We start from the raw sequence: 16,075 nt of genomic DNA on the forward strand, positions 1-16,075 counted from the left end.
AAAGCATGTGTTTTGAGGGTAACTCGCCGCCTCTCTTTGCTCCTCTTTTTCCTCTAAGGAGGATCTCAGAAGAAGGTTCACAAAGTTACTGTAATTAAATCCCCCTTTCAGCTCAATCACACATTTTGGTTTTTCAAATTTGGCGCCCATTGCTGCTTCTCCGTTCACCTACTATATCAAACCACTTTTGGTTGTAATTAACTAATTACTGTATATCGATCACGCTTTTTGTTCGATTATTTATCACTCATGAAACACATTTCAATCCATTTCAAACTTTATTTCCACTTTGTCTGTTTTTCCACTATTTTGCCGTCCCCGGTTGCTTCCCCGCCCACTCATTATATCGACGTTCCTACTATTTCGAGAGTTTTTAAACTTTTTCGGCTCTTATTTATTAACTAATCATCCTATCGACATCAAATTTCGGCGCACATCACCATCACATTATCCTCTATCGATTACAAACATTCGTTTGATCCCAACTGTTCTGAGAACGACACAATGGCTGCCGACACATTTTGCGGACACGACCTCGCCGACATAGCGAAGTAATGCTTTCGTATTAAAAAAGAGATGAGCTGAGGACCAAGGACACAGCCAGAGGGCGGAGATTGAAGTGGTCCAGAACACAGCACAAGGCCAGTACATCGTTGCCAATCACAAAGCATTCCCACAGCAAACGTTACACCACGTTCCTCCATCTCCCCATGGCTACATGTGTCACAATCAGGACGGTCGGCCGCGCCAATACAGAACAAGTGCCACTTCGTAAAAGAAACACCAGGCTACAGACGGCGTAGCCAAGCTGATTCTTGTCGCTGTAGATAATACAGATGGACAACTGATGCATTTCTGACTTATTGGTGGAACCATGAGGCTGGTTGAGCCATTATGCCTGCTATTGAAAAGCTGCAAGGATTGGATTGAGCGCGTCCAGCGCCTGCAGTACCTCAGCCACGTCATATCGTGCTCTTTCTTATCTGGAACGTAATCTCTCTCTTTTTTAACTAATTAATTATTGACCATTATTTATTGGCGTGTCATTCTTCTACGTCATCTTCCTCTTTTTTTATCCCCTGTGCTCTGGACGTGTCACTGCTCTGATCACCAGAGTCATGAAAAAAAAATTCTAAAAATTGTGTCCTAACCTAGGCGTGATTAATAAAGCATAATGTGTTTGACTGGCCAGCATCATTTGCAGTTGGGATCAATGAATGAATGAGCAGCGGCCAAACACCAACCCTACTCAGGTCCGTTTAGGCAAGGATGAGTACGTCGAACCATTCATGTATTTTGTTGTCCTGTCGTGTTAACCGCGTTTGCTGATATCACGGAGATATTCCGCGTGACGGTTCATTCCTCCTCCGTAGCATCACAGTCGTAACTTTCGAGCATGCTTCCGCTTTCCTCCGGAATGACGTCATCAGGCACCAGGTCACGAAGCTTGTTCAGATCGTAACCAAAGAGATGAATCTGAAAGAGACAATAGTGTTCAATTCATTCGGCACCGTTGAATTTGCGGTGCTCTTACTGATTACCGGAAGTGCTGTGCGGTCGTACCAGCTGTAATACTTCTCCGCAGGTGATTGTTTGAAAGAAGGATACCAAGTTAAAGGGACAGACAGTTGGAATCAATGAAAAGTCGTGAAATTATTTCGTCAAGAATAGCATTCAAAATTTTCTAGACCGTTTGCATAAATAACTTCTACTGCGCATAATCCTCTAGCGTATCCACAAGCACAGACTAGTTACTATTACAAAGCACCCACCTTTTAGCGTCAGCATAGGTTCGTATATCAGCAGAACCTGTCGCCTAGCAATGGAATATCGGGCCTTGAGAGGTGTTAATTTGTTTCAGTGGGCGAATGATAAACAGCCTTTTTAATTTTCCGCAGGTTAGGCTGATACTTGTTCTTGTTTATTGGTCCCCGCTTTATTTCCCGACATAGTAAAACCTTGCTATGAGAAACTTTTTATAGGAAACGAATCACCATTCGCTTTTGTAAGTTCCCACAGAAGGTAGTGCATTTTATATTTTGTTGGTGGAACTTTCGTTATGTGCGCACATAACTAGCTTCCAGTGAGCCAATGGCTAATTTAACATGGGTATGTCAATTTATAACGCTTATCAACGCTTTCGTACCAGTTAGATGTGGCAAAATGATATCACCGCGCATAACCTGCTAGGTCAAGTACCGCACGGAACACGAGGAAAATTTATGCCACTTCAAGCGGGGCCTGCATGGAGCGCATCAGCACAAATCGCGGTTTTAAGGATGGCGATCCCTTCTTCGCAAAACATTGGCTACGCGGCCCACCGAAGGATGCCACACCGTCCTGTTCTCCTCTGGTCTTGTCTGCACCTCGTCTGTGTCGTGTAGATTGCGCAGTTTATTTTATATTCATGTCGTACTGTGTTCTGTGCATGGCCCGCCGCGCCACGCTGCGTCTCGTCTCGCCAAGCCATTGGAGTTTCCCCGTTCTCCAACCTCCGTGCTGCACACGACCCACTGCGAGCCCGCTCTCCTTCTCTAGTTCCATGTGGTCTCTTTGTTTGAAAACCGCTTGGCAGTGCACTTTGGTGCACTTGACAACATCGACGTCCCGCTCGTGGTAGAGGGTGAAGCGGCGGGAAAAGAAAACGCTAACAAATTTCCGTTGACGAGGAGGTGCCCATCATTAAAGCCTTCGTTCTTGGGTACGCCTTCGCCTCAAGACAACCATGCCATGAGGTGAACTGCTATGTCTCACGTGCCCGTGAGCTGCGCAGCGAAGGCCGTCTTTTACAGCGGCCCGTTTCGGCTTAAGCACTTCAGGGCCTAGAAAACGGCGCTAAATTATCCCAATAGCTCTTTCCCTGGATTCTGTGATAATTCGTCTCCAGGATCTGTTTTGTACGCGCTCAAATTCATGCGAACCAGGGATGAAACGGGCGCGTGTTGGCAAGGCTCACATATACAGTTTATGTCCGTGAATTGCTGCGCGGTGGGCGTGCGTGTTTATGCTCCCGCAGCGCACATCGGAAGCTCACTATGTCGTGCTGCTATGTTGTCCTCAATACACACCTAGTTACAATGGACTGTTGGCATGCAACCGTTGAAACGTAGGCGGCGTACAGCTGCAACAAGGCAATGGCTATAACGAAGAAATCGCGGGGCCCCTTGAACTTCGTTATAACAATGTTCAACTGCAACTTGTTTTGCGATACCGCAGCAAACAATCACTTTTTTAAACTTTTAACTGATTTGCTCAAAAGAAATTAACGGCTGATCGAAGAATAGTGCACTTACCCTGCTCACCAGTTTGGCCTTCATGAAGCGCTTGGCGATCGCAAAGAGAAGGTGAAACAATTGTGGATGGTTAATTACGTATATTCCCTTCAGCCGTATTGGACAGCAGTCCTGAAAACAATGTCGATTTCTGTAATCAGTCTTTTTTTTGCAACTGAAACTAATTGAGAAAAAAACTACAGGAATGGTTCCTCGTTAGACAGACAGCAACGCTTACTCGTCTAGCATCATGTGAGCCTTCGCACCTCTCCTATTCAGGGCAAGCACAAAAGTATTGGATGCAAGCACACTGACTAACTTTAAGGTTCCCATTCTGCGCAGAATCCTGTGGCGCCGGTGCCGACCGTGCGAGAAAATACTGATTGGTCGTCAAGATAATAACGTCACAGTGAGCGGCGGATTCGAAAGTGGTTAAAGCATCAAATAGTGAATATAAGGTAAGAACATCACTCAAAAATCAATATAACATGCAATAATGTAAAGTAAATTAACTGCGCTGAAAAGAAAATTGAGATGAGATGAGAATAAATATGCCCTTTCGATCGCAAGTCAGACACGCTACACCTAGGCCATGGCGACATGTGTGGTCTATTTTTGTAAAGGGATGGCTTTGTGTCCTGTCCGATTAGGTAAGTGGCTGCGAAGTGGCATGAAAAGAAGACGCACGGCCGATGAAGCTAGCTTTTAACGACCCTTATGGCCGAACTTCAGTGCCCCATAGTTTTTTTGTAAAACAACTTCAGTGATTTCACGGAACCAACGATTTGCATGGATGTAGTGTGCAGTAGAGTGGCGCTGTAATTGCCTTCATATCCGTCTAGAACAAAACAAACCTACATAACTATGTGAAAAGGTGTGATTTATTATTGTGCCCCATACTCCAATCATTCTTCATCACTGTTGACGAAATCTTACAGAAAACAAAATAAATATTTAATTGCTTATATTCGATATCATTAAAAAGTCTGAAAAATCTTGTTTCTATTCCTGCAGCTAGTAATTCCTGAGTACATGATCTAATTATGCTCACAGAGAACGATGGTAATGTATCGTATCAATTAGGTTACTGTTGTCGATGAGTCTACGAATAATGTGGTTTTTTATTTGTGGAACAAGGGCGTGCTTTTTCATCTAATTTAGTTTCACGGCGTGATTTTGCTCAACACACGATCGATATCTTTATATGCATTTCAAAGCGGACACCTGTCTCTTCTACATCGCGCACCAAGAACATCAAGAAGCCTTTCCGCTGACCTGGACAAGGCTCAAAAGCTGTTTGATGACTGCCGGTGTGTAATGGAGCATATGATTGATGCTCAAACCCTTGAAGTCCATCACGCACACCACACCATTGAGCTGAACAGCCTCGTCAAAAAGAATATAGGCCGCGTGAGCGATGCCTATTCTGAAGAACTCGTTCAGAGGGCATTCTTCACTGTTCCAGGCTCCTAAAAGCAAAAATAAAAAAGAGAGAAAATAATCACAATAGGCAAACAATTTTTGTGTAAGGGGAACATGAAAGCAAGGTACAGGCAAGCAGCGCTTTTCATTTCGGATGATTTTTCGATAGTGTTTCCTATGTCCGCACACAACTATTCTCTTGGTATCTTTCACTCTTGAGAGAACATTGCTGAGAGACATGTTTTATATATATGATATAGGGAAAACATACTGCCAACGTTTCAGTCACTTAGTCGTTTAAGGCGTATTGCACGCAGTTATGTTCATTGTGAACTCGACATTTCTACTAAGAGTTTGGTGGCTTTACCTAGCACTTATTTATTCATCTTAAGGAACTTAAGCAGTCTCGTCTTGCATACTATCTTCTCTATTATGGCAACTAGCGTGTAGTTTATCATTCCTGTGCAGAAAAATATCACAAAAAGTATATTTCGTTCATTTTGTGGCCATCAGCTGTAGATGTACCAGTAATTAGCACACATATAGCCGTGCAAACAACTGCGCTTGTCTAAGGAAATGATATCGCTGTTAAAAAAATAACGACGACGTGAACCGGCGGACACAAACGTAAATTGAAGTTTATTTTTAGAAACGTTGGGTTGTTTCTTTAGGTGCACCATGCTATAAGATGACCGCAGAGTGGGGCCTCACGGGGTGTGCGTGCTGGCTGCATAGATGGAACTGCAGCTGAACCGTTGCGGAAGACAGAAAACAAAACTTTTTTTGCGACCTACTTAATGAAGCAGATGCACTGAGTAAGTGATGGCAGCGAAGAGCAGTAGGCTAGCAGATGATGTTTTGCGAGGGGTAAAGCTTTGCGCTGTGCAGAGGCACGAAAATAGTCGGCCTAGTCGCTGATGCCGCAGTGCGATTTTCGGTCAGTGCTTTCACATGCAACGAGCAGCCAGCGAATTCGGTCGGAGGGACAGGCAAGGTTGCTCTATATTTGCATAGGCAAGCCATGATTAAACGCGACAGAAACGGTGCACGAAATGTGTTGATTATATTAAAAACACTGTATTTTTAGATGCAAGACAATATTTCGTACGTTTTGATTAGAATAAACAGCTTTGCTTCCACCGCGGCAACAACTCCCACGTGACCGTCTCGGCGCTCCCCATTGGTCAGTTGCAGAGAGAACGCACTGACGCTGCGACTGGATACCAACCGGATGGAACTCAATCGCAAGCCGTCTGCGGCTAGATCGACGGCCCGCCCCACTCGCAGACTGACTGAATTCGCAGTGTCGCATGCGGAAATCGCATGCATGTGAAACAGGCCCTAGGCGGAAGATGCTGGCGGCTGTCGAGCACACATATGCCCCTTCGCGGGCACTGTTGTCACCTCGTAAAACTGGATCGCCCTTGCGTCTTCCAAGTGCGTTTCTTCTTTTAAACCAGCTTCCCCGCACTCCGTACGGGGTGCCACATCTTGTGAAAAAAAAAGAAGATTGCAGTACGACAAAAACTCGGTGAGGGCGCGGCTGTGTCCGTTCTCTCCTGTTCTATCTGAGATTCCAATGTGTCGCTCCAAGCCTTCGATTCCCCTCGCGGTACTCGCCTAAAGGTTCGTTCAACGTCTCCAATCGTGCTCACGGCAACGAGCGCCCGTTAAATTCTTGTCTGACTTAGTAAGTAGGACGGCAACAATATAGATGGCTGAGGGAGGATCAGGTGTCTTTTCCAGGGCCCCGTAGCCGCCGTCCAACCTCTGCTGCTAGCCATCCGTGCACCGCCAGCGTATACCGACCCCGCCAGTTCGAGTAGTTTTGCGGCACGAAGCGACAGCAGCGCAGGGCCCCGCGCAGGCACAAGCACGCACAAAGCGTTCCTTCTGCCCTCTCTCGGGGTCGACTGAGCACCGCGCACACACATACCTTGTTATTAACGCGTTACCGTTAGAAGGGTCTGTGTAAGCACAAATGGTGACCGCCATCACGAGTGACGCTGTGCGAACTTTGCGCCGTCATCACAACCTGCCCATCGAGGCAGCTGGAAAACTACTGACTTGATGGTGAGCAGGCTGCCCCCTCCCCCTCTTCCCCCAGTGGCGCGTGGCAGCTAAATTAATGATTGGTCGCAAGAGGTTGCTTGAAGAGCAGGTTGGGTCTCACAAGCCCCACCAGTGGCCGTGCTTGAAAGAGCCACCTACCGGCGCAATGGCGCATCACTTAACCGCAGCGCCGCTGCGCCAGGAGTGATATCAGCACTCCCAGTAATGTGTGCATGTAGAGAACGACGAATTCTGCATATAGAGGCATTAGCTACAGCAAAATGACCAGCTACAGCATCGCCTAATATTTTTCTGGTTTGTGAGAGTGTAACTCACACTCAACAGCCAGCAAGCTAAGGTCCACATGTCAAGAATACTGGACTTCCTTCGTTAAAATCTGCTGGTAAAATTGAATTGATCGTACTTTCACCGATTTCTTTTTTCTCTTTTTAAAACTTAAAGTCCAAGCCCTAAACGGGATGAATGTAATGTCGGTTAAGTGAACTCAGTAAGATCCAAAATAGGCAGCGAATGCACTTACCAATCTTGAGCAAAATCACAGCTCTTCCCTTGGCGTCTTTTTCCCGGGACACTGTCACCAGCCTCTGCTTTTGGCACACCACATCGAATGGGATAGAATATGGGTCCACTCCTTCGAACATGTCCGGATTCTTTCTGCGCGCTTCGAAGTGCCGCTTGATTGTTCGATATGCCACGTGAGCGTTGCCCTTCTTAGCCCGTAGGAACTTGAGCAAGAATGCCTCCTCTGCAGCACAGTCCAACGACGGCTCACCTGATGAATCAGGCAAACATGCATCAGTAAGCGGGAAAAGTAAAAGGAAACAGCCCGTTTCACATTCGGTAACTTCCGAGACCCGTCGTTCTGCTTTGCCTCTTTAGGTCCTGAATCAATCTCTGTAATTCGTTCCCTGGGCTCCTCAGTAGGAAAACGTGATCCCCAAACCGGAGATCAAGATCATTCTTGGTCTTAATGTCGAGCTCTTCGCATTGTGTTTCATTTCATTGCTGCGTGTGAACACGCGGTGAACAGCAGTGGAGAGATCATTTGCCTCATCCCCCTTTCTGAGATTTTGCACACTTAGCATGCGAATAGCTATGCTGGCTCTGCAGTGCGCAGTGGTACTTTCCTGCATCTTTACAAATGCCTCTTCTACCCCCGTGTAACTCAATACCTGAATGGCTGCAAGCGTTTCGAATTCACCTAAACCTTCCTCACAGTCTATGATTGCTAACTGAAGCTATGTGCCGCAACAATATGAAGAGAAGTGAAGTAATGTTGAACAGTCAGGGAATGTTGCAACAGCACCGTTTAAAACAAAGTACATAATAGCTGTATCTTGCTAGTACTCAACTATAGGGCGGTAATTTTAATCAGCCACCAAATAGCAACATCTACAGCGAAAAATTGGTGCAGTTTTCAGGAGCCAAGGTTTGGAATGCCCTACCCCCAGAAATAAAACAGTCCCATGAATGAAATAAAACATTAAGAACATATTTTATGACCCTTATTTGACCTCATTGGTAGTCATTTTCGGGTTGTATCTCTTTTACAGTGTTGTTCTTGATAGATCTTTACTCATTCTGCTGTAAAATGCACATTATTTTGTTTTCTTCTCATTGTATGCGGCATTTTGGTCCTCTTCGCCGTTGATTTTGTGCTTTTCATTTTACACAAGTGCTGTGTGATTGCCATTATGTTACGTTTAGTCCAGGGCATCATTCAAAGTTTTGTTCTACTTATCCTGGAAAATAAAATGACTTAATTTTCTTTTATCCCGCAATGTACCTACTTAGCCTGATGACAATGATGTTGAACAACTAAGCACTTCTTTATTTAGCGCTTCCTCTTTTATTTATCTTTTCCTCCGTTCAGCTTTGCAAGTTTCACAGCACTATTTGATTCTTGGCCGCCATATAGACGAAATTTCGACAAGCCATCAAATCACAACTTTTTCCTCAGATGTTGGAAGCAATATGACTATTTACTTTTTCGCAGAAGCACAGCTGTAAAGTTAATCTTCTTTTTCCTTGCCAAGAGACCATTTCTAGAGTTGGTCAATAGACGCGAAGCGAAGCGCGAAAACTTAATGGGGTTACTTCTGCGTAGTGCAGTCAATAAAAAAGATTGCAGGACGATTTTCGCTGTGCAACTAGATGTTAAACCAGAGCTGTTAATGCATTTATGATTCCCTATATATTGAGGTGCAGTATATGAGAACGACTTCGTATCTGTATAGTTATAGAGCGCTCTTTTAGTTTTCCAAACATATTCGGAGGACTGGAGACTGCGCATATTGGGCGTGTTTTGCGCACACGGAGCAGCGGACTGGAGAGTCCACCGCTTTAGGCGCGCGATGTCACGGCCGCTGACCCTCTCCTCGGGCGGCGTGTTTTGCAGCATCTGCCGGAGAAGGACCGTGTTACATTCTCCCACTCTCACCATACTCTCTCCCTCCTCCGTCTCCCTTCCAAGGTAAAACCCCTCGGGTGGTGCCAGGAGACGCCAACCTCCAGTTGCAAATTCCTCACACTCCCAATACCCTTCTCCTTCCTTGGTAAACCTCCTCCTCCCTCTTCAATGGTAACTACCCTCTTGGTGGCTCCCGTGGCAACCGCCCTCCGGTTGCGCCTTCTTACTCTCTCTTCATACCATCCACGGTAGCCATCACTGTCGACTGGTTGCCTCCTCCCAGTGTCTGCAATCAGGGTTTTTCCCTTGGTGAACACTCTGACGCTACGCATTTCTATGCTCTTGACATACCCTCATCCTTCCAGGGTAACTATCATTCGGGCGGTTCCTGCGGCAACTCCTTTCCGGTTATGCGCTCCTAGCACTCGCCATACCCTGCTTCTTCCATAATAACCCTTCTCCTTGCACAGAAGCCATCCTCTGTTTGGGGATTCCTACGCTATCGTGATACCCTGCTCCTTTCGCGGTAACCACAATCTGAGTGGTTACCAAGCCGAATTGGTTACTACTACTACTACTACTACTATTACTACTACTACTACTACTACTACTACTACTGCTACTAGTAGTAGCAGTAGTACTAATACAACTCTTGCTGCTACTACTGATACTGCTACTTGTACTACTGCTGCTGCTGCTGCTGCTACTACTACTGCTCCTGCTACTACTACTGCTCCTGCTACTACTCCTGCTACTATTACTACTACTACTACAGCTACTGACATTGATATTGATACTGCTGCTGCTGCTGCTATTGCTGCTACCACTGCTACTACTACTATTACCTACTACTGCTACTGTTACTACTACGCCTGCTACTACTACTGCTGTTACTACTACTGCTCCTGCTACTACTCCTGCTGCTGCTGCTGCTACTACTACTACTACTACTACTAGTACTACTACACTGACGTGAAACCCAGGAATGGGCGCTTTATCAGGTGTCGCTGTGAAACACGTCTAGAATTTATTCCAGCAAATTAATACGGTATATGGCATGTAGTAAGGTGAGAAAATTAATTTATTATGCAAATTTCTAAACATTATATATCCCAATGCTCTAGAAAAATTCATTATGACGTACGACCTCTCACAGACTTGCTGGAGCTGGCACTAAGATACAGGTTTATTGTATTGTTCTGATGCTTATAAATTTTGTAGCGAGAGCTACACTACGCTACCACCCAGTCTAGCATTTCGCCGTGAGCCTGGGAGGCCGATAGTGCGAAAGGAAGCTGGTGCGCGGTGCATGACGTCAGAGCTCAGCTGCCGCCGCGGCCGCGTTTGGGGTCGTGTGGATAAACTGCGTATGTGCGGCTGTGTGTATAAAAGCTGAGGTGATACGACTCGGTGTGGTGATTTCAATAGGAAACAAGACTCTCTTAATCGATGCGTGAAACAGAAGTTTGATATTAATTTAGCTAACTATCCTCGCATTCAGACTACACAGTGGGGAACTGCCATTGACCTTGTGTATCTGAGAGAAACCAACCAGTCTAAATACTGCGTGGGCAGCATTGAGACAACTGCGTGTTACTTCACCGATCATCGGGCAGTGTTTATCTCTGTCAAAACACTTGAATAAATAAGCAATGGGCTTCACCGAATACTTCTTCAATGCTTAACATTATAGTCACAACAACAAGCTCGAAAACATGAGTAACCAGGGGGGAACTGCAGCTCTCGCTACGTATATCCTGGCAAAGCTGAGCTAAGCCACTTCCATTTTTTATTTGTTACACGTTGAGGAAGCAGGACATATTTATCGTAGCTCTCCTCTCTAGAACCTATTTGCACTCTCGATGTAGTAAAACGAAAAACATCAGCACAGTGCGAGCTCACCTGCAACCAGCTCACGCAACTGATTCAGAGCATCCGCCTCTGTCGTTCGGGTGTCTTCTGACTTGTCACACGCGCCGTCTTCCTGGCTCGGTGGCATGTCAGAGGAAGCAGCAACCAACTTCCTATTCGTCATCGCAGGTCGCAGTTTTACTAGGGAGAAAATTTATGAACGTGGACAGAGTCACAAATCGTGCAAGCCTTTTGCCTTTAGGAGATTAAGCGGGGGCGCAAAATCAGTTTTTTTTTAAAGATCACACGACACATTTGTTTTTTGCCTAGGCTTAAGATTCATTTCAAATTGAACTGATATCTGAATAGTTGGTTGAAAGTAGGCATTTTAGCATCCGACCGGTTTCATACGCAGCAGTTAGACGGCACCATGAGTCAATAGGCTCGCACAGTCACACGCACACCAAAATCAACGTGCTTATCCACCAGAACCTAGATGAATGCTGTTTAAAAGCGTTGAAGGAAGATTCGAAGGCCCGTCATATGACGAAATTTACACCGCCGCAGGCTGAATGGGGATGGTGGCAGCATGCACACGTCGAAGTTGGTGCCAGGGAACTCAACATCACGCCTCTTTCCTACCCCCCCCCCCCCCCCCGCGGTGTTCCGGGTAATAAACGGCTGTCAGCACAGTGTTTTCTTCAATCTCATGATAACAAATTATGGCCGAAGGCAGCAAGACACTGATATCTATTGCACATCCAGTAACAAGTGCTTATCATGGCTACTATGGCCCCCGCTTGCTAGATGCAGCGGCTAATGTCGTCTTTTAGCCCATTAGATCGTCCAGTATTTTCTGCAAATATGAACACTGAATGAATAAAAAAAGAGTGAAGTATGCAAAGGGCAAGCAAGGAAGGAGGAACTTCTGATGATGATAGTGAATTTTTATGGCGCAATGGCGTCTGTGGCCAAAGAAATCTATAGCACAAGGTATTTTCAACAAGGAGGCACTTCTGTTCCCAACATTGATTCGTAAGTAGAATTGTCCTCATACCCTTTATTCTATTATTACCCTACACATTGAATATTTGTATGAACCTTTGTAAGTTGTAGACAGAAATAAGAGCATCACACTGGCTAACCACAGTGAACATTATGTGCAGACACATCCCAATGCTTAACGAGCGCAAAGTAAGAAGCCAAAGAAATAAAAACATGAAGAGGCTCACTGGCTACCTGTTGCGTTGAGGTTTTCTCTTACAACACGTTCCTTCCAGCCAGTCTCTATAGAAATAGATTTGTCCTTTCTACTTCCTCTGCTTTTCCTCTCTGTTGCCTGAATAGGCTGTTATTTTTCTTTTCTTCTATCAGAAGGACGTTGATTTTGCACTAGCTTTGTTCTCGGATGCTCGCAAAAGATAACATGCCATCCTTTGTTACCTACCAAACAGAAAACAAGTAAACATACAAATTTTGGTTGCCGTGTGTTTTCTTCGCCTTTGTATTCATGCGCTTTTTTTCGGGCTCGAACTAATTCATTTTTGTTAAACTGTTCAGCCTGACGTAAGCTGAGATACACAGGGCCTTCCTTTCCGTGTCCTCGAGGAAACAGACAGGTATTTGACTGCAAACAAGACTCCAGGACAAAGGAAAAGTGGTACTACAGGTTATTGTCGGTAAAGAGAAATATATGCCTTACGTCACTGAGGCAAAGCAATGAACAACGAAACATGCGAGACTGGCTTCATCACAGGCTACAAAACATAGTGCGTGTGGCAAGGAGCATAAGCACGGAGTCAGCATATGCCTCCTATGAGTAAACAACTAAAAAAAATTAAATTAAGAAAAGAAGTGACGATCAAGCGATGAATCAGTGGGAATAAAATACAAAAACAAAAAGATACATCGTCCATATTTGACAATTCCTCCTCCGTATCGCGTCTTTTTCGTGGCGGCCCGCAATTTACACTAACCAGCCTAGCTTTTGATAGTGCTGTGTTTAGATTTCTAAAGTGCTAAGTAAAAAATAAAGCGCGTCAGTTTCCGACCTGTTGTCTCACTAAGAAGGTGCCAGGCACATCATGCCAGGAATTCTGGTGGTAGAACTCAGTCTGCAACAAGAATGACGTGCAACAGAAAAGCATGGCCGAAAACCAGTACTATGGGAGTTGCAATACAACAGGAAGTTTGAACACTTATTTCACTGCGCCTTAAATTCATAGGATCTGTGGAATTTTCACGAGGTGCGAAAAGCTCTGCAGTCAGAGGCTGTCATATGACTGGCGCTGAAAGCCCTGAACTGATTGGAAAGACCATTACAAGGATCAATGCGATCCGCTCGTGACAAGACGATAAATTGCAAAGCTTCCAACTGACACCACGGTGTAGGGTGTGGAATGACAGCAAGTTCACACGTGAGCAAGTCACCGGTCTAAGTCCTAGCGCCAACGTTATTTTACTCTTTTTTTTCTACTACAGAATTTGATCACGTCTACCTTGCTCTAGCAACCGATATATATGCCTCTTTAGGAATTTCAAAGGAAAAGTGCCAAAATTCGATTTACGGGGTGTGACCGTTTCCGCTTGACCACCTTTTTTCTTTTCAGCGAAACTACTTTTCTACGTCACAATCCTCTGGACCAATCATGATTTTCCAGTCATAAGAACAACTACGATGGGTTTCCTGAAGAAGGGGACCTTTAAAGTTATCGCGTTAAACGGCGAACGCCATTTCTAAGGCTCGGTAATAAGGAATGGCTCTCTGAGGAGTAACGCAGCGGATGAGAAGCAGTAACATTAAAGCGGTTATTGCGGCTATATGCCGTTTAAGAATGGCACAAAAAAGTGATTATTCGACCGGGATAAAGAGAAATCTGCCTCATAACATATTCCTGGAGATCGAGTGACGTGCGCTGGCAACGACTTGAGTGACGGGGGAATGAAGTGGCAAACTGCAGTGAATTCACCGCTGCGGGGAGGTCAGTACCAAAAAAAAATCATTACAAAGGGCATAATAATGTTGTTAGCTCAGGGATTCGTACCACATGTGCACTCCTTAGGAGCAGATTTATATTTTTCTTTCTTTTCGCTGCAACGTCATAGTTTAAGCGAAACTGTTGTAAAAGCACACATAAACACACAAAAAAAGAAAACTGAACACTTACCGTAAACGGGCTTGCACTCTTTGGAGCCGCGGGTTCCTCCGGAAAACACTCCGTTTGTTAAATAAAGTCTGCCCGTGTAACCACAGAGGAGTGAGTGCCGGAGGCAAAAAACGTGCTTCGTTGTTTTACTTGAAAGAAATTATATTAGCGCAGCTATCCGTTAATTCTGTTCTTACTTGCACGGCCGTTACTGCGGACTATAGCTGGCGCGTCGTCACGCGTATACTTACATAGTTACCGGCACGTGCCATAGGCGCTCCCTCTTCATGCCCTTGAGTTCCTGCTCCATCGACACACTGCCTCGGACTCATCACGTTAGATTTCCTCCCTCTCACTCCGTTTGCCGAACAATAAACACGTGCAGTTTAGCCACGCCGCCAGCGCGACAGACTCTACTCTGTTATTCTGCGCTGCGCTTCCAAAAACTCTATACAATCAAGGAAATGATGCGTGATGAAATATCAGTATGCATCGAGGACTAAACTACACTGCAGGTGATTGCTTTCACCTCTAGACTTGTGGAGGAAGGGAAAAGAAACAGGATATGGAAAGAACGCCGCCTTCCTGATAGCGCGCACGCTAATTGGCGTCGTGGAGAGTGCCGTTTCCGGCGCAGCTTCCGCTACTGCCTCACTTGCGATCAGTTTTGGTTGTTTGTGGCGTGTACTGCGTTGCTATTTTAGTTTCCTCATAAATAATGCCTCGCTTTTCTATAAGGTCTTCCGGCCAAACTTGGCTTCGTGCGAACTTCCGTCTAATGACCTCAATGCAGGGCTCACCAAGGTTGCAACGGCTGAACAGGACGCTCCGAACTTTGCTCTGCACCGACGGTTTTTCCATCTTAAAATAAGCCCTCTATCGTAACTCGAATGAACAAAACCTGTTAATAAAAGCAATGACATAGTGTAGCAAAATTCTGTTAGAAACATTTCTGACATGTGTTAAGTCGGCTGATATTTATTATCATCGCCCTATCCTGAGATGCAGGTTTAGGAATTCATCGTAAGGTGGCAAGATTCAGTCCGTTACGAAACAATCTACAGAGCAGAGTTGGACCCTTCTGTAAAAAAACTAGTTTTTGCTACAGGTATAGTCTGCGCCACCCTTGTGTAGAGCGCTCTAGTAGTCTGCACCGCGAAATTAACCGTGAAATCAGAAAGGAGTCCATGGTTTGCAGACAAACTGCTTGTGCCCACCTTGCTTGCAGGTTCATGTGACTCTACATCGGCGCAAGCGTAGACTTTAAAAGCTAGACACTAAGGCAAGGTGTCGACTTTTATGCAGTAGATGACGCCACTCGAGCGCTCTACACAAGTGTGACGCAGACTCTACAGCTTCTATCTAGATGTATCCTTCATTCACGGCGGTAAATCTTCAAGCGCCGACCAATCGTTAAAAAGGATGACGTTTCGGCCCCGGCTTACGGGGGCCTTGGCCGAAACGTCATCCTTTTTAACGATTGGTCGGCGCTTGAAGATTTTCCGCCATGAACATACCCGACCAGACGGGTTTCCGTCGAACCCTGGATTTTATTCTTCATTCACCAATTATTCGCGAATTCTCACTAGCTTCTACAGGCGTCGATTTAACGCTCTTGATGCATATTCCTACTCACAACATTGTGTGATACTCGAAAGCAGTACTAGGATTCTTCCTCGTCATTTAAAGCGTAAATCAAGAGATTGAGAAGTAGCATGGGCAGTGCGTCCTCATACCGCATCGCATCGACAGTGCGGTCACGAAACACTTCAGCTTGGGTTTCCTGGATTACTATCAAAATAAGCTTTTACACATATGTTAACACCAATCGAGGCCTGAGAGAGAACCGAGCAAAGAAAATATTTTGGAGTGAGTTATTTTCGACACACATTTGTCGGGAT

The 16,075-nt window shown here is 45.3% G+C and overlaps 1 protein-coding gene across 1 annotated transcript; it reads right to left on the reverse strand.

The window, feature by feature from the left end:
• Positions 1-18: 18 nt before the first annotated feature.
• On the reverse strand, positions 19-14,665 carry LOC144129210 (alpha-tocopherol transfer protein-like). The gene is made up of 6 exons (XM_077663197.1): positions 14,196-14,665; positions 11,080-11,229; positions 7,288-7,539; positions 4,548-4,741; positions 3,294-3,404; positions 19-1,476 (listed from the first exon to the last, which is right to left on the reverse strand). The coding sequence occupies exons 2-6, from the start codon at positions 11,210-11,212 to the stop codon at positions 1,357-1,359; spliced, it is 810 nt and encodes a 269-aa protein (XP_077519323.1). The 5' UTR covers positions 11,213-11,229; positions 14,196-14,665; the 3' UTR covers positions 19-1,356.
• Between the last annotated feature and the right edge of the window lie 1,410 nt (positions 14,666-16,075).

This window comes from Amblyomma americanum, chromosome 4, assembly GCF_052857255.1.
Source record: "Amblyomma americanum isolate KBUSLIRL-KWMA chromosome 4, ASM5285725v1, whole genome shotgun sequence".
Lineage (NCBI taxonomy): Eukaryota > Metazoa > Arthropoda > Arachnida > Ixodida > Ixodidae > Amblyomma > Amblyomma americanum.

Coding starts and splice junctions, on each gene's coding strand:
- LOC144129210 (XM_077663197.1), bottom strand. CDS start 11,212: ATGACGAATAGGAAGTTGGTTGCTGCTTCCTCTGACATGCCACCGAGC. Junction 7,540..11,079: donor GTTGCGTGAGCTGGTTGCAG/GTGAGCTCGCAC, acceptor CTGATTCATCAG/GTGAGCCGTCGTTGGACTGT. Junction 1,477..3,293: donor AGGCCAAACTGGTGAGCAGG/GTAAGTGCACTA, acceptor TGTCTCTTTCAG/ATTCATCTCTTTGGTTACGA.